Below are 18,831 nucleotides of genomic sequence, written 5' to 3' on the forward strand. Positions count from 1 at the left end.
CCATCTGAGCCGAATAAATTTATTTTGGTCTCCTCTGACCAAAAAAATATGCTCCTAATATTCATCAGGCTTCTTGTGGTGTTCTTTAGCAAAGCTTAATCTTGCAGTTTCGTGCCGAAGAGCAAGTGTCCATAGAGGCTGACATTATGCAATGTCCTTTGCACTGTTTGAGCTGTCACAGAAACTCTGATTTCCATTGATAACCCTTGTGCCAAGTCTGAAGCACTTGCCCATCTGTTTTTCAGAGCTAGATTGTGCAATAAGTGCACTGTCTGTGGAATTATTTTAGGAGGTGTACTGACTTCTGTTGAATTGAGTTCCTACTGTGGCTCCTGTATTTTAATACAGTAAATCTAAACTGTTAGTTTTAAATTTTCCATAAAAGCAAATACCCTACTGTTCAATTTAGAAATGATGCAATTTTTAAGAGGTGATACAATTTTGAATCATTTGATATTTCAGTGACATTGCACAGGGGTGTACTCACTTCTGTTGTATACTGTACGTTGCTTTGGAGAAAAGCATCTGCTAAATGTATAAATGTAAATGTAAGACCAGCTGCTGCCACTTCATTGCTAATCAACAAAGACTTCAAAGGCAGCTGGTCTGAGAACTTGAGAGGAATCCTGGGGGAATGAGTCTGGTTTTGGTTTAGTTGTGGTTTACCTAAAGAGTAACTGGCCAAAAAATGGTCCTTTTGATTTTGTTTGCCTGGTTTTGTCCAACGCCTCTATCCGGCCCCCCAACCGGGCACAGGTGACATTTCATCTTCGGTGTCGACCGTTTTTGATGCTGTCCTGCAATTATAAGCAACTATGTGAACTAATGTTTATATTAATTTATCCAATACTTTTCAGCTGCTTGCATCGATCGACCCATTTATAGAGCCTTCATAATCAGTTTGTTTTTTAAGTACTCCCTTAATAATTTACATGGCTCCCTCCATTAGACCACTGGGGCTGGGTATTCATATATACAAGCTGCATTTCTGTCCTTACCCGGTAAGTAACTTTGTGTCTTCGAAATAGATGTACAAGGAAATGCATCTATCCATCACTTACTATAAGTACTCTTATCTACTACCTGGTAGGACCTGTTTTGCCTCCAGAGAAGCCAGAATTCTTTCACGCAAGGATTCAGCAAAGTGCTGGAAATGTTCCAAAGTGAGCTGACTTCATAGTATTAATATTTCTGCAAATTTTTTTGTTACATTCTGTTTCTCTTGCATCGGGGGGATTCTTCAGGGCTGCGATTTGGAGACCCAGCAGGCCACTGGATTAAAATCGAGTTTGTGTCGATGTCTGTGAAGGCATCCCGAGGTGATGCATACTTCGAGACATGGAATGTTATCCTGCCGGAAGTATTAGTTGCGAGCAAACTGTGGCCATGGACGTAGGAACTGAGCCAGCACCATAGTTTAGTTATACTGTGATTATGTGGGCGGCCTGGTGGCACAGCGAGTAGAGCTGCTGTGTCACAGGGCCTGGGTGGGGCGAGAGGTGGGGTGCTCTGGTTTCCTCCCACACTCCAAAGACATGCTGTTCAAATTCCTCCATAGTGTGTGAGTGACAGAGAGAGAGATATCCACTGATGTATGGATGATGACCCAGTGTAAGTAATGTATCTAGCAGTGTAAGTCACCGCAGTGAATAAGGTGTGTGGGCTCATAACACTACATAGAGTTCATTGGAATTTGCTCTGGAGAAAAGTGTCTGCTAAATAAATGGAATATAACACATAAAAATGGAAAAAAAAGGAGAGAGGTCATTTCTGAGTTGCTTCTCTCTGGCACCAGCAATCATACCAAATTCACAACAAAACCTGATCACGTCTTGCCTATTCTGACATGTACTCTAATATTAATTGGACCCCTTAACCAAGTCTGCATGTTTTATATGCTTTATGATATCAAACAGTTATGTGATTCACTGTGTGTCGGGGGTGCTGTGAGTGTAAATGGGCAGGTGATCCAAATAAAGTATCACTGTGTTTTTAAAGCTACAAACAGAACAACAAGCTGATGACTGAACGTCAAACAATTCTAACGTCTTACTTTCAGAAAATTTGCCTTGTGTTGCATGTTTGCTGACCTGTGGTCAAGTTCTAAATGCTTTTATGACCATAACTTATTTGTGGAAGGATTGAAGTAACATTTTCACAAGAATGGCAGCTCAGGCACTTGATCTGGGTCCTGGCAATAAACACCCGCAAAAGAAAAATTTTTCCATGTCAATGACAGCTACTGTGGAAAAATGCTTTGGCTAAATTACTAACATGTAAAGGTAAAACAGAGTCTCTGGAGGCTGTTTCATCACGTATTGCCTTCAGGTCCTACCACCACTCAGTTCATCACATTTACTTTTTGAATACATGTATTTGCATAATTTTCATTCCCAAATAACATTCCGTGTAGTACACTGCTGAATTTGAACACCATGCATCCAGACCATCCGCTTTTAGTAACTACTTGGCCTGATCGGGGTCCAGAGTCTCCTTACAAGACTTCACTTTTGTGGGAATTAAAAGTTATTTTTATTTCACTTTCAGGAACTCTTCTACATCCGCATGTACATGTATTCATTTATCAGACACTTTTCTCCGGAGTGACGTACATCTCGTAGAAAATACAATGTGTTCATTACATTAGCGGAAAGAGACATTCAAATGTGTGATTCTTAAGTGCAGTTAGTTTGTTTCTTTCCACCATATGAACCAATGCTCATCACCCAAGTAGCTGCATAAAACTTTATCAGAATATCCACGATTCCTGATCACCTTCCTAGTAATTTTTTGGAGATACACTGTATTAACATTTTTTTGGAGATACATCAGAATTTTTTTGGAGATTTATAAACATTTGCGTTACATTACTTTATTATATTTCTACATTCATTAGATAATAACATGTCTTTTTGCAGGTGCTCATACTTTAAAATGTTTCCTAGTGAAAATGCCTGAAGGAGCGTGTCATCTTACTGACAGAGTGAGTGACTGTTTCCTTTGTCTCTACACTGACTGTTCGACTGATCAAACTGGAATGAAGTGATCTTTCACAATTCTGATCACAAATGATTGACTGGTTTGTTGTTTCTTTTTTTTAAGACTCTCCTCAGCTGTCTTCAGAATGGTTAGTTAGTTGATTTGCTGGTTAACTAGTCTGAGCCACTTTCCCTAGCTGCTACGGGTCGGTTAGTTGCTTGGTTTGTCGTGATCAGTCTGTAGACTTCCCCGGGTCGACTCCCTGTGTCATATGGTTGATTTCATTTTGGTTTGTTGGTTGAGTTATTGTTTGCTGGATTTGTGCCAGACATCTCCCAGCTGACCCAGGAGGCATGGGAGCAGCTCAAAACCTGCTGCTGAAGTTCCTCTCCTTGGAATCCGACTTCTTTGTTACCAAGATGGTCAGTTCCTGAACCCCCTTTTCCACCCCCTTGTATGTTTGTTTGGCTCAGTTCACATCCCATTTATCCCAACAAGAAATGCTGAGAGCTCTTAGAGATCTGTCAGTGCGCAAAGTGAGAAGGAAACATTTGAAACAACTAGTTGGGTAGCAGCTGGAGATTGTGATAAAATGTCAGATGTGGGTAAGCAAATGAGAATACTGTTTAAAAGATATGCAAGAAGTCATGAAGCTGGTAGAGGAGGCAAAGGTTAATCCTTAATTCAGAAGTACTGCCAGGGAAATGAGGATGGAAAGAGAAATGATATTAGCCTAAACTCAGTTCCTCATGCATGTGACTCACATGTGACTGATGGAATAGAACGGAGTATCTTTCGCAATTCTGATCACAAACTGTTTCAGAGAATGATGGTGGGGAATGTGAATGACCAGAATAGAACCGGAAGATGTGGTGTCTAAATAACAGCTACCCGCCATATCGGTGTCCTTAGGCAAAAAAACTAGAATTTTTCATGTCAACTGTTAATACTAAACTCATACACACACAGATTGTCTGAACCGCTTGTCCCATACAGGGTAACAGGGAACCGGAGCCTAACCCGGCAACACAGGGCGTAAGGCTGGAGGGGGAGGGGACACAGCCAGGACAGGATGCCAGTCTGTCGCAAGGCACCCCAAGTGGGATTTGAACCCCAGACCCACCGGAGAGCAGGACCCGGACCAACCCACTGCGCCACCACGCCCCCCTAATACTAAACTATACTTCTTTATAGCAGTCCTCAGAAGTCATAGGATGTTTAATTTACTCAGAGGAGTTTTTGAAGTGTGCACTTATGCAATTTTTTTTTTTATGAAATAGGCTGCTGGGAGTGAATATATTTCCAGCCTTCCCACTTCTGTGCAGGTCACACAGTGGTTACAGCCACTGCCATCTACTTGAAAGGTCCAAGGTTTGACCTTTCCCTGCTTTTGCTGTAGAACCCACAAAAGTGGCTTTATTGTCATTTGAACCATATACAGCTGGTAGAGCATAGAGTGAAACAAAACAACATTCCTCCAGGACCATGGTGCTACATACATAAACTATATATTACAATATATTATAATATATACAATGATTTAAAAACAGCATTTATTATTATATTGTAATATATTGTTTAATGTAACGTATTGTACAGCAAACAAGGCACTTAACCTTATTTGCTCCAGATTACCAGTTTGCTTTGTTGTAGAAGGCCATCAGCATGAGGCAAATCACATCCTTGTGCCCTCTGTGATCCATCTGATATCTGTGTGGGCTGTATTCATAAAAATATGCAAGATATGTCCTTAACACGTGTGGCACATATACATGAATTGAGTTTCCTTTTGATTTATGCTTGTGTCACCCCTGGGAACCTAAAAAATCATACAATGGGTGTGGATGCCCCAGTCATGTTTGTTGACTTGGGACATGGATGCAGGCTGTGGACCCTTCAACCTTGTAGATTGAAACACTAGAGCTTCACTTCAGAAATACTCTGAAGCCTTCCTTGGAATGCAGGTTTTCATGGATTCACTTTTGATTGTTAAATATATTAAAATAACATTATATTTCAGCAACAAAGAGACACTGTCCACTCCCATTGAGCTGGAGAAACTCAAGTGTCTCTGGTCCAGTGTATGAATAAGAATTTTTCATGAATACTTTAAAAGACGGAGGCAAAACTATGCCTTTTTCAATCTGAATCTCACTCTCAGTCCTTCATCAGAATATGCCTTTTACTTTAATATGTCCCTTGGTGTTATTAATACATCTAAATATGCAACATCATAAAAAAAAAAAAAAAAACAATGCAAAGGATTCACTTGATGAGAAAACAAAAATTAAGCTCTTGCACAGCTTTTTTTTTGGCCAGATACTTTAATTTACTACAACAAATACAATACATCAATAGAAAAACTTTTGCTGTCATCATATGACTTATACAAAACATTCTCTTCAAAATGAATATATATTACACACATTGTTTGGAAATGTTTTATTCTTGCTGTCAAAATTTTTTTATCTCTCTATAAGAGTATGCCAGTTGTATTTAAACTTACTTCATGAGGAATATGCACAGAGAAAAGTCAGATTTGTTATGTCAATGAGCCCTTTTTATGATAAATATGTATATAAAGAGACAGACTTTTTGATTAATACGGTACTATATTGATCTACCTTGTTTCAATACTCACTGTTTTTCTTCATTAGAGGAGACAAATGCAACGTTGAGGGAAATAATATAATGAAACAATACAGTTGTTAGATGAGGGAAATAGAAATTATTTGAATTATCACTAAACACAATACCAATCCATTTGCCTAGTTTATTAAAGTTTTTGCGATTCACTTTAATTGTGATATGACAAACATTTTTAAGTCCATATAGCAAGGATGTCCAGCTTCTTTCTCCAAGAGCTTCATTACTGGTTTGAACTGGTTTGAGGGTGGCGTATGTAAAAATGTAAAAACTAAAAAAAGTTATATTGAATCTTAAATTTCTAATGTCATACATATTTTTGTATTTTTTTTTTTTGGTGCAGTGTGTGTTCAAGTGTACATCTGACTATTATCATGTGATTCCAAAGAATTTTAAGTATTTTTGGAAGGTCTAGTACATATTAATTTTACAAATGTTATTGTGGAACTTGGATCGCATGTTGGACACCCCTGTCGTAGAAGAACCAATAAAAAATATATATACTCAGTAATTCTCATTTTATTGTTTTCAAAATGGTTGCGTAGCACTGAGACTAACCAACAGATACTTTTCTGATATTCTTGATTCTCAGAGAGCTGAAATCGCTGTAATTACTTTTCAAATAGAGCTCGAGTCTCGCTGTTGCCTGTGTGGAAAAACAGAAATCTAAGGCAGGGTTCATAATTTCAAGATTCATTAAAGATATAATAGGTGTATAATGACCAATTCCATATGTTGCTTTAGAGGAAATCATGTGCGTAACAGAAACACACAAGTAGTACAGGTGTAAAAAAAGTGAAGGCCAAGTTACACTGGTTTAACCAAACAGGTAAGTAGAATCAGGTGTGTAAATATGAGTATAATTACCAGCCGTGTAGGGTTCAAATACTTTCAGGCATTTTTACTATTTCTATTTTATACTGTATGTGTTTTGAGTCTTGGAAACTCTCTGTGTCCTTAAACATGAGTAATGACAACCATTAGAATAATAAATTAATATTATACAACAAACCATCAAAAGAAGAAACCGTGTGCAAATTCCACTTAGATTAAACTGTTCAAACCAACACATTTACTCTTTACATAAACTGCTAATATGAATTTTAGGACAATATGAGACATACCTTCATTTTTTCCTGCACACACTACTTACTCATTCACAGCCGATCACAGAATGTACCAGAGATAAAGGACTTACATTCTGAAGGGTCTCCTCCAGAACGGTCTCGTTCAGGCCTGCTGCAACTCGGAGGGAAACATTTAGGCTGGCGAGCACGGATAGCACGGGCCGGGCTGGGGATTAAGAATTGAGCCATTATCGGTCACCTGACAGTGCGTAAAAACATTGAATGATGTTTTAGAAGTACTAAATGAGATTGTCATAAAAATTACAAACAATATCACTAAATTTGATGAGCATTTTAAAAAGACAAACATGGTAAACTATTAAAGCTTTTACAAGGGATGGCTGTTAGGGTAGCGGTCAGAGCTGTGACCTTTAGATCCAAAGGTTCAAATCCCACTTACTGGTGTGGTACCCTTGCGTAAGGGTCTTCCCCCAAATTGCTATGTTGCAGTAAAAATTACCCAGCTGGGGAAATGGGTAAAGAATTGTAGGTAGATAAATATGTAAGAGGCTTTGAAGAGAAGGGTGTGCTAAATGTAAGTACAATGCGTTACATAATATTTCTGGACCATCTTTTTATGGAAAAGAAAGAGTGAAAAAAGGATCCTGAATGTGTGGGGAGACCTTTACCTGGTGTTGTAATAGTAGGTTTTCCTGTGGTTGTGGTTGGTAGTGGTGTGGCGGTGGTTGAATTCATGGTCAGCAGTGGTGTGATGGTGGTTGTATTCATGGTTGGCAGTGGTGAGGTGGTGGTAATATTTGTGTTTGGCCGTGGTGTGGTGGTGGTTGTATTCATGGTTGGCAGTGGTGAGGTGGTGGTAATATTTGTGTTTGGCCGTGGTGTGGTGGTGGTTGTATTCATGGTTGGCAGTGTGGAGGTAGTTGAATTCGTGGTTGGCAGTGGTGTGGTGGTGGTTGTATTCGTGGTTGGCAGTGGTGTGGCGGTGGTTGAATTCATGGTCGGCAGTGGTGAGGTGGTGGTAATATTTGTGTTTGGCCGTGGTGTGCTGGTGGATGTATTCATGGTTGGCAGTGTGGAGGTGGTTGAATTCATGGTCGGCAGTGGTGTGGTGGTGGTTGAATTCGTGGTTGGCAGTGGTGAGGTGGTGGTAATATTTGTGTTTGGCCGTGGTGTGCTGGTGGATGTATTCATGGTTGGCAGTGTGGAGGTGGTTGAATTCATGGTCGGCAGTGGTGTGGTGGTGGTTGAATTCGTGGTTGGCAGTGGTGTGGTGGTGGTTGTATTCATAGTTGGCCGTGGTGTGGTGGTGGTTGTATTCATGGTCGTCAGTGTGGAGGTGGTTGAATTCGTGGTTGGCAGTGGTGTGGCGGTGGTTGAATTCATGGTCGGCAGTGGTGTGGTGGTGGTTGTACTTGTGGTTGGCAGTGTGGAGGTGGTTGAATTCGTGGTTGGCAGTGGTGTGGTGGTGGTTGTATTCGTGGTTGGCAGTGGTGTGGCGGTGGTTGAATTCATGGTCGGCGGTGGTGAGGTGGTGGTAATATTTGTGTTTGGCCGTGGTGTGCTGGTGGTTGTATTCATGGTTGGCAGTGTGGAGGTGGTTGAATTCGTGGTTGGCAGTGGTGTGGTGGTGGTTGTATTCATGGTTGGCAGTGGTGTGGCGGTGGTTGTATTCGTGGTTGGCAGTGGTGTGGCGGTGGTTGAATTCATGGTTGGCAGTGGTGTGGTGGTGGTTGAATTCATGGTTGGCAGTGGTGTGGTGGTGGTTGTATTCATGGTTAGCAGTGGTGTGGTGGTGGTTGTATTCATGGTTGGCAGTGGTGTTGTGGTGGTTGTACTTGTGGTTGGCAGTGTGGAGGTGGTTGAATTCGTGGTTGGCAGTGGTGTGGTGGTGGTTGTATTCGTGGTTGGCAGTGGTGTGGCGGTGGTTGAATTCATGGTTGGCAGTGGTGTGGTGGTGGTTGTATTTGTGGTTGGCAGTGTTGTGGCAGTGGTTGAATTCATGGTTGGCAGTGGTGTGGTGGTGGTTGTATTTGTGGTTGGCAGTGTTGTGGCAGTGGTTGAATTCATGGTTGGCAGTGGTGTTGTGGTGGTTGTATTTGTGGTTGGCAGTGGTGTGGTGGTGATGCTTGTGGTTGTGGTCAGTTGTGGTGTGGAGGTGGTTGCAGTCGTGGTTGGCAGTGGTGTGGTGGTGGTAGTTGTGGTCGTGGTGGGCAGTGGTGTGGTTGTGGTAGTCATGGTTAGCTCTGGTGTGGTGGTGGTGGTTGTGGGGGCTTCTGGCGTGGTGGGGGTTGCAGTCATAGTTGTAGCGGTAGTTGTGGTTGTCACTGGTGTGGTGGTGGTAGTTGTAGTCGTGGTTGGCAGTGGTGTGGTTGTGGTAGTCGTGGTTGGCACTGGTGTGATGGTGGTAGTTGTAGTCATGGTCAGCAGTGGTGTGGTTGTGGTAGCAGTAGTTGTGGTTGTGTTTGTTGTGGTCAGATCCATTGTGGTTGTCATTTCTGTGGTGGTGGATGGGATGGTCGTGGTAGTTTCCGCTGCGGTCGTCGTTTCCGTGGTGGTGGTCAGGGTTGTTGTGATCGGATCTGCTGTGGTTGTCGTTTCCGTGGTGATGGTGGAGGTGTTTGTGGTTGTCATTTCTTTTGACGAGCGAATCACATGAACCACAAAGGAAGAAAATGATCACGACTGGACTAAACGTTAGTTTTGTAACAATATTTTTCAATAAACAAGACACGCGTTTCACTGAAAGGCTTGGAAGCTGAAAGCCTAGTTGTGCATGGGCCTTTGATCAGTGATGCCTGTCAGTGGGAAACTCTTCTTCAGTGGTCCAGTATGTGGTAAAAGGAATGCCATATTAGCATCAAAGTCATTAAATGGGGAATGATGTCAGACTCTATTGTCATACAAAAATAAAACAGTGGTGCCTGGACTGATACAATGAAACTTAGACACATCACATATTCGGTAATCATTACCGTAACTAGAAGATCAGTAAAAGACACCGGATACATATGCAGAACAGATCAATCACTGCAAATAAAAGAATTACCAGAAAGGAAGGTAATAATAAAAATAAACATACAAAGCTGGCCAACTGGTTAAAAGCATGGTCACAAAAAACAGGATGATTAAAAAAATAATAATAAATGTGTAGAAACAGTTCTTCATTTAGACCATCAGGGTGCAGTGTGTTTAATGAGCGAATGTACCGAAATTCTCTCTGTAGGAGGTGTGTGCCACTGTCCCCAGTCCGTTTCCACAGGTTGACTGTCTAAGTGTCGCTCTTTCTTCACACACGGCTGGTGGTGGTGTTTTTGGCTCAGTGATTTAACCCAGAAGTTTGCGATACCGAATGCGTGTCTGAAACCCACTCTATAGAATTTTTATAGGATACCGGCTCCAGGTTTGAAACCCAGTCTTTCAAACTTTTTCCTGATTTAAAGCGCTGGCTATGAGGAGCACCCAGTGATGTTACTAGGGTTGGTGTCCCCCCAGTGCGGTAACTCACGGTGTAACGTTAGAATTGTAAGTCACTTTGAAAAAGGGGTGAATAAATGTATTTAAGTTTCATTGTATCAGTCTGGGGGGCTGCGGTGGTGCAGTGGGTTGGACCGGGTTCTGCTCTCCTGTGGGTCTGGGGTTCAAGTCCTGCTTGGGGTGCCTTGGGATGGACTGGCGTCCCGTCCTGGGCGTGTCCCCTCCGGCCTTACGCCCTGTGTTGCTGGGTAGGCTCCGGCTCCCTGCGACCCCATATGGGACAAGCAGTTCAGAAGGTGCGTGTGTGTGTGTATCAATCCATGCGCCACTGTTATATACAGTGTTTGTGTCAATAGAGTCTGACATCATTCCCCATTTTAATGATTTCAGAAGTGTATAGAGGTGATCCCTGACTTTCGATGGGGTTACGTTTTGCGAAACCCATCGTAAGTCGAAAATATAAATCGAAAATGCATTTAATACACCTAACCTACTGATCATCATCGCCTAGCACAGTGGTTCTCAACCTTTTGGAACTAAAGCCCCCCCAAACCTCTCCTATTGTGTGGCACGCCCTCCCCCATGACTAAGATAGATAGATAGATAGATAGATAGATAGATAGATAATTTTTATAAGATTTTTTTGTACTTTTTTTTTTTTTAACTTTTATGTTTTTTTTTTCTTTTAAAACTATATGAAGGACAATAGTGGAACACGCTCTTAAATTATCAAAAATGTTCTTGAACAATATACAACTAATTTGTAACACTACGTGTAATGTAATGTGATATGCAAACTGGGACGTAGGGTGCCTTTCGCTAGCCATGCCATTAGAAATTAGTGGGAAACGTGCGCTTGCTTCTAACGCGCGGTTCAGTGTCGGACAGCGCAAGCCTGAGGTCATCCTCCACCTGCAGTGAATTTTGAAAACCCGGCATCGCACAAATAAGTGGAGGCGAATGGAAGCAGCAATTTAACGGCGGCGTCAGACGACTGATGATATTCAGTCATCACAATGAACCAAAACGAAGGCGGAGAGCAAGAGATATAGACTTTTTAGCTGGAGGTGCTGACGACGGACCGTCGCCACAACTCCTTTTAGCACGCGTGATGAACTGATCCATACCAACTTCGACTGGTATCTCTTACGTTCTGACTCGTGTCTACGGGACCGCCGGCTAAACATAAAAGGCGGGCTTAAGCTCCGCCTCTCCGACTCAGAAAGAAAATGGAGAGGGAGAAGGAACGGGTTCGTTTTCAAAATATTTTTTAAATTATATTTTTAAAATAATGAAGAGATTTTTACATAGATTTTTATAGGTTTTTCATTTTTATGCACATGACATTATAATTGAAAAGCAATAAAATACACTGCTGACTGAGTACCAAATGATGGCCAGACCTGTCTCTGTGCTTTTTTCTTGGAAACAATTTGCGCTCCCCCCCCCCCGTTGAGAACCAATGGCCTAGCATATGTGTGATGGCCATTACAGGATCGCCACCTTCATGATGGGCAATTATGTCGAGTTTCTCCTCGACAGTAATTGCCCTCCTCTTCTCTTTCCCACCAGTAGCAGGAGACACAGATAGGTGTTTCTGTGAAATAATCATTATGGATGTCCAAAATACAACCATGTGGCAGACTGGGAGATGCGATGCGCTGCCGCTGCCCAGCATCGCATCGCATATCGCTTGCCCAGCAAAAAAGAATCAAAATTTTGAATTTGGAATACAGTTTCTACTGAATGCCTATCGCCAGTGCAACATCGTAAAATTGAAAAATCGTAATTCAAACCATCGTAAATCGGGGAGCATCTGTATGTGACATTCCTTTTACCACACACTGGAATGCCGAAGAAAAGTTTCCCACCGAAATGTGTCCGTCCCGAAAGAAAAGGCTTTCAATAATTTTGTCGTGTGCTCCTCCATAACACAGTGAGCAGCAAACTAAATATGATCATATTGTAATACTCGTATTGTAATTCCAGTTTTGTGTGCACTGATCTGATTTAATCTACCTCAGAAGTCACTCATCTGTTGTTAATTTTTTATTTCATTTTAACAATTTTGCTGTGTAACAACATGGAAAAGATGACTGGCAAGCAATCTGATTTCAGTTTTGTTTGCTGTTGTCTACATACCTGTTGTGGGTGGTTCTGCTGTAGTCATGATTGGAAGCTGTGTGATTGCGGTCTGTCCCTCTACAGTCCACAGGAATAAAAGGAGGACAGTGAACCTGGTGAAGTCCATGATGGTTACTGATGCTCAGTCCTGCTATGAAGGTCTGGGTCAGGTCCTCCTATTTATCAGACTTGACAGCTGTTACTCCACCCTCACCTGAGAAGCCTGGGCTTCTCTATGATGATTGGTTCTATTCAGCAAAACCCCACCCATTCTCTACCCCTTGTAAAGGTTGATAATGTTTCAAAGAAGACAATTGGTGGAATACCATTAATTCTGATGTACTGCATGGAGTGCCCCGTCCTGGGTGTGTCCCCTCCCCCTCCAGCCTTACGCCCTGTGTTGCCGGGTAGGCTCTGGTTCCCCCGCGACCCCGTGTGAGACAAGCGGTTCTGAAAATGTGTGTGTGTGTGTGTGTGTGTGTGTGTGTGTGTGTGTGTGTGTGTGTGTGTGTGTGTGTGTGTGCGCGCGCGCGCGCGTGCGTATGTGCATGGAATGTGTGTACAGGCAGTCCCCAGTTTACAAACGTCTAACTTACGTACAACCCATAGTTACGAAGCACTCACTTGTTGACTAAAAGTTAATTTTTTGCCACTCTTAAGTAACAATCACATGAAAACTTCATAATTAAGCCTTTTTTATTAAAAATTTGAGTTACTGTACATACAATGGCTTTTAAAACATATGGGTGCCACTTTGCGATGCGCATCTAAATATTGGGCGTCTACAGCGATTCGTCAACTTATGGGCTGTGAGACCGAGGTAGGACAAAGACTTCCTCACCCTTTGTAAATGAGTAAATACTTGTAGGCAGCTTAACACTGTACATTGCTTTGGAGAAAATCATCAGCTAAATCAATAAATAATGTAGAGCTCTGAGTTTATCATGGGATGCAGGAGACCAGGTACATTAAAGTCTTGACCGATTAATAATATGGTATTAATATCTGTAGATGGGATACTTGGAAGAAACTGGGTATCTGGAAACCAAATAATAAGGAGTGAGTTCAGAGTCAGGATTTTGAACACTTTTCTGCACAGATTCAGAGCAGCACTGAGTCACGGCAGCACAGAGGTGGAAACAGTACACTGAGGAATGGCAAAAACATCCACACGCTTAAGGGCAAAGGATTGATGTAAATCATTTAAAAGGTGCCATCACATTCCACTGTGCAACAGGGGTCCAGACATTTCAGAAATCATGTAAATTAGAATTCAGATCAGGTGGGCAAGTTAAACTCTGGTTATTGTTAAACTGCATTTATAGAGAGAAATGAAACAAAAAAATATATATATTCCCTCCCCAAGCATTTGAGTAATTAGCTTGCATTCCATACCTTTGTCAAAAAAATAAAAAAAAAACAGTGCCAGTCCCTTTTTTAAAGGTTGACTGAATACAATTCCCGTCAGCTCTTATCTTGTCGCATTCCTGGAATAACAGTCTCAAAGTGCTACGAGTATATAGAACGAGAGGGACAAATGCAGCTCTATCATAAAGAACTTTTAATGTGTTTATATCATTCCAGTTATTTTATACCTGTCGTGCTGAAGGAATAAATACATCATGACCTGGAATGGTTTCTCACTTAAGAGACGGCTAAGTGGTGAAATACTGTAATATTTTCTCTGAATGACTCTCTTTTCTCACCGCACTGTTTCATTTCCCTGTGGTGCTTGATGCACAAGAAGAACGCAGCACTTTCTTGTGTTGTGTGTATAAAACACAACGCGCTGAAGAGCGGCTGGTGAGCATAACTCTTTTCAAATTCCCATCGTTTTAATGTTGCTTCATGTTAATAAAAAAACAATAAACTGTCATACAGTCCATGCTGCTTCCTGTCTCAAAACCTGTGTTTCCAGGATAAGGGAATTCTTGAGACTCTCAACTATATGCGATTCATAAAAATAAAATAAAGTCCGACAGTGATTTTTTCAAAAAATCATTGTAGCTTCATCTGCGTTTTTACAGAATCTAACCCATTGAATAAATAAATAACCCAAAGTATTGTACTGCATTATTACATTTGGGGGGGGGGGGGTGGCACAGTGGGTTGAACTGGGTCCTGCTCTCTGGTGGGTCTGGGGTTCAAGTCCCGCTTGGGGTGCCTTGTGGCAGACTGGCATCCTGTCCTGGGTGTGTCCCCTCTCCCTCCAGCCTTATGCCCTGTGTTGCCAGGTTAGGCTCTGGCTCCCCACGACCCCATATGGTATGAGCGGTTCAGACAGCGTGTGTATTCAGTCTGGTTAAATTGTAACACACTGGAGTAACTTATGAACAGATCCAGGTTACAGACAGACTTCCTGCCTTTTGGAAGTTCATGATGGTCATAACCAACTGATGTCGGGCATACTGTTTAGCACTGTTATAACAAAAATGTTTTAAAAGATAATTTCTAGCAGGAAGTGATATGGAAAATACCTGGAGTGAAAAGGAAAAAGGTCAAGGGCCACTATCACAAAGGATCATGTGGGAATCTGATAAAATATTAAGACAAGGATGAAAACTTAAGATAGAAGGATTGGACAAATGGAGGGGGCTGGAAGAGCCAGTTTAAGGTGTGTGTGTGTGTTTTTTTTTCCCTCTAACACAGAGCAACCGATATATACATGCATTTACCAGGATATGAACTTTCAACTTACATACAACCAGTAGTTAGAAACCACCCCCTCGTACAGCCTATTATATAAAAGATTCGAGTTACATATAATAGATTGTAATAACAAATGGACACTGCTTTGGGACTCGCATCAAAACATTGCACATCTAAAGCAGTTTGTTGGCTTGTGGGGAGGGAAATTTGGGGGCACGTGACTTCCTTCTTTTCAGTTGGACTATGCTGCTGTTAACAATGTCTCGTGTGTTACTGTATTTGCCTTTAATTTTTTTTGTTTTAACCCTCCTGACTATGGCACCAAAGCATAAATGTGATGCAAGTTATGATCATGCCAGGCAGCACGATGGCACAGCGAGTTGCGCTGCTGTCTCACAGCGCTTGGGGGGTGCAAGAGAACATGGGTTTGATCCCTGGTTAGTCTGTGTGGAGTTTATATGTTCTCCCTATGTCTTTGTGGGTTTACTCTGGGTGCTCTGGTTTCCTCCCATAGTCCAAAGACATGCTCTTCAGGTTCACCAATGATGTGTGAGTGACACACACACAGAGAGAGAGAGAGAGAGTGTGTGTGTTCCACTGATGTATGGATGAGTGACCCCTTGTAAGTAGTGTATCTAGCAGTGTCAGTTGTGAATAAGGTGTGTGGGCTAGTAACACTATGTAGTATCCACTGTAAGTCACTTTGGAGAAAGCATCTGCTAAGTCAATAAATGTAAATATAATGCATAAAAGGAAAACAATCATGACTGAAACTAAAATGGAAATGATGAAGTGATCGGAAAAAGGTGAAATGCCAACGAACACTGGAAAAGCTTTAGGCTACAGTTGATCAACAAGCAGGACAATTTTAAAGGACAAAGTGAAAATGGAGCATGTAAAAGGGTCCATCCTAATGAAATCTAGAATTATCTGACTTACGTACGAATTTGACTAAAAGGCAGACTTACCGGAAACAAACACACACTGACCAAGTGCTCAACTTCCACAGCAATCAACGAGTTGTCACAAGAAAAGTTGCATCCGAACCCTATTTCAAAGAGCAAAAACATACTGCAGCACCAATGCCCCCAGAACCAAAGAAGAGAATTACATCTTCAAGTTATTCACTCGCAACAGCTATCCACAAAACTTTATCAGAAGATGCTCACTTCACCAAGACAAGCAAACAAGCTTCAACAAACAGCCTAACAAACGAGTCGCTCTCTCGTATATAAGAAATGTATCGGAATTGACAGCCAGATTACTCCGGCCACATGGAGTTACAGTAGCACACAAGCCAACAGCCACTCTGCGAAGCATCATTTCAAAACCAAAGGAACAACTCAAGAACGAAGACAGAATGAAGGTGATCTACAAAATCAACTGCAATAACTGCAACAAATACTACGTCGGCCAAACCGGAAGAAAATTATCAACTCGGCTGCATGAGTACAAGCTGGCCACCAGGAGGCATGACCCACTGTCCATGATACCCGCACACCAGGATCAAGAAGGACATACATTCAATATGGACAATGCAGAAATCTTATCCCAGCTAGATACAAAACATTCGAGGGAGTTCCTTGAGGCCTGGTACTCTTCAGTCAATTCCATAAAGAAACATATTGATCTGGACCCTATCTACGAGCCAATACAATGCAAGGACTAACGAGGGCCTAACTGGTTTCCAACAGGTTCTGGTTTGAAACTGACAACTGACCAATCAGAAATCAGAAGAACCGCTCGTGCTCAAGGTCACATGAAACCAAGCAATCATGTCCAAGCTTCAGGCAATCCCACCCATCAAACTATATATTGTAACGGCGCTGAGGGGAGTTATCTCAGTGTTGTGTAAATAGTTGATGTTAGTGTTCATGTGCGTACATATTGGTGTGTGTGTTGTGCTGATTGGTTGTCGTTCCATTTATGTTCAGTGTTGGAGAGGGGAATTCTGGGGCGTTCTGAGGGTATCCCTTTAACCGTGGTGCGTGGTAAGTGGTCTGGGAGTGACCCAGGGGAATTCTCCAGTGCTCTGTACCTCTTGTACTGTCTGAAGCATCTTTTTTTTTTTTTTTGAGACTGCTGGTGAAAGACATGTATGTGTCTGATAAAGAGCATGTTCATTTTATCCTGACTCCTGATCCAGTTTCTAGTAGCTCCATGGAGGGATGCTACAATATAATGGTGGAAGCATCTAACACAAACCACACAACTTGTATGCTGATGATGTCACCTTGACTGGTGATGAAATGTTTGCAACCTAAATGCCAAGCTTGGCAAAGAACTGACCACCTCAACCATAAACCCAAGCTACAAAGACCACCAATATTCTCTATGATCTTCAGGCAGATTTAGGAATAGAACTCATTCGTAATCCTGTAACTGCCTGTATTTATATTGGACTTTGAAACAATATGCTGAATCACTGAAAACTGAATACAGGCTTTCAATAGTTGTGGTATGTATCACTGTCACAATGCATGTATATTATACTGACATCTGGTCTTAAAGACATCTTTGTGATTGTAATAGAAATTTAATACATTTAAACATGCTACATCAAGAAAAAGAATAAAAAATAGAAAGGATTCACTTGAGAAAAAAATTAAGAACTTGTACAGCTTTTTTTTGCCAAATACTTTAATTTTCTGAAACAGATACAGTATATCAATAGAAAAACTTTTGCTGTCAACTGACTAACATTTTCTTAAATTTACAATGAAGACAAAGTATCTTTTACAAAACATTCTCTTCAAAATGAGTGAATATTACACACAGTGTTCGGAAATGTTTTATTCCTACTGTCAAACCTTTTTTTGGGGGCGGGGTGCGGACCTCATTCTGCTCTCGGGTGGGTCTAGGGTTCAAGTCCCACTTGGGGCGCCTTGTGATAGACTGGTGTCCTGTCCTGGGTGTGCCCCCTCCCTCTCCGGCCTTCTGCCCTGTGTTGCTGGGTTAGGCTCCGGCTCCCCGGGACCCCGTACGGGACAAGCAGTTCAGACAGTGCGTGTGTGTGTGTGTGTGTGTGTGTGTCTGTATGTCTGTCTCAAACATTTTAATATCTACCCATAAGAGTATGCCAGTTGTATTTAGTAAGTGAGCCCTTTTTATTAAAAATATGTCTATACAGACTTTACAGACTTTTTGATTAATACGGTTCCATATCGCTCTACCTTGTTTCAGTACTCAGTATTTCTCTTCAAGGGGGTGGCACAGTGGCACAGGGGGTTTGACCAGATTGGGGTGCCTTGCAATGGACTGGCATCCTGTTCTGGGTGTGTCCCCTTCCCCTCCAGCCCTGCACCCTGTGCTGCTGGGCTAGGCTCCGGCTCACTGTGACCCCCCCCCGGGGTTTCAGTCAATATGTGTGTGTGGTTTGAGGGTGGTGTATGTAAAAAAGTAATATCTGAAGAAAGTTATACTGAATTGTAAATATCTAATTCATCGAGGAACCAATAACTTTTTCTCAGTAATTATCATGTTATTGTTCTCCAAATGGTTGTGTAGCACTGAGACTAACCAACAGATACTTTTCTGATATTCTTGATTCTCAGAGAGCTGAAATCGCTGTAATTACTTTTAAAATAGAGCTCGAGTCTCACTGTTGCCTGTGTGGAAAAACAAAAATCTAAGTAAGGCAGGGTTCATAATTTCAGGATTCATTAAAAACTACTTTTGATGATACAAAGTTATGAAGGGGACGAGATTTGTGGATTTAAGTTCTTTTAGCTGCAGAATTTTTGGACAGCTTTGGACAGACCAACTCACATGATGGCAGACTCAGAATTTTGTCCCAGTCATAACCAAAAACTATTTCCTGATTTCTAGAGGACCCTACTATCAAAAAAAAAAAAAAAAAAAAACACTGCCT

General features: G+C 41.7%; 1 protein-coding gene across 1 annotated transcript; it reads right to left on the reverse strand.

Annotated features, from left to right (window-relative positions):
• Positions 1–5,299: 5,299 nt before the first annotated feature.
• LOC114911288 (putative uncharacterized protein DDB_G0277255) lies at positions 5,300–12,452 on the reverse strand. Its single transcript, XM_029254863.1, has 5 exons — positions 12,330–12,452; positions 8,877–9,346; positions 7,382–8,838; positions 6,824–6,918; positions 5,300–6,271 (listed from the first exon to the last, which is right to left on the reverse strand). Exons 1-5 carry the CDS (start codon positions 12,436–12,438, stop codon positions 6,237–6,239), a joined length of 2,166 nt encoding a protein of 721 aa, XP_029110696.1. The 5' UTR covers positions 12,439–12,452; the 3' UTR covers positions 5,300–6,236.
• Between the last annotated feature and the right edge of the window lie 6,379 nt (positions 12,453–18,831).

Source organism: Scleropages formosus, chromosome 9, assembly GCF_900964775.1.
Source record: "Scleropages formosus chromosome 9, fSclFor1.1, whole genome shotgun sequence".
NCBI classification, from domain to species: domain Eukaryota; kingdom Metazoa; phylum Chordata; class Actinopteri; order Osteoglossiformes; family Osteoglossidae; genus Scleropages; species Scleropages formosus.

Coding starts and splice junctions, on each gene's coding strand:
- LOC114911288 (XM_029254863.1), bottom strand. CDS start 12,438: ATGGACTTCACCAGGTTCACTGTCCTCCTTTTATTCCTGTGGACTGTA. Junction 8,839..8,876: donor CACCACTGCCAACCACGACT/GCAACCACCTCC, acceptor CACAACCACAAG/CATCACCACCACACCACTGC. Junction 6,272..6,823: donor TGGAGGAGACCCTTCAGAAT/GTAAGTCCTTTA, acceptor TTTTCCACACAG/GCAACAGCGAGACTCGAGCT.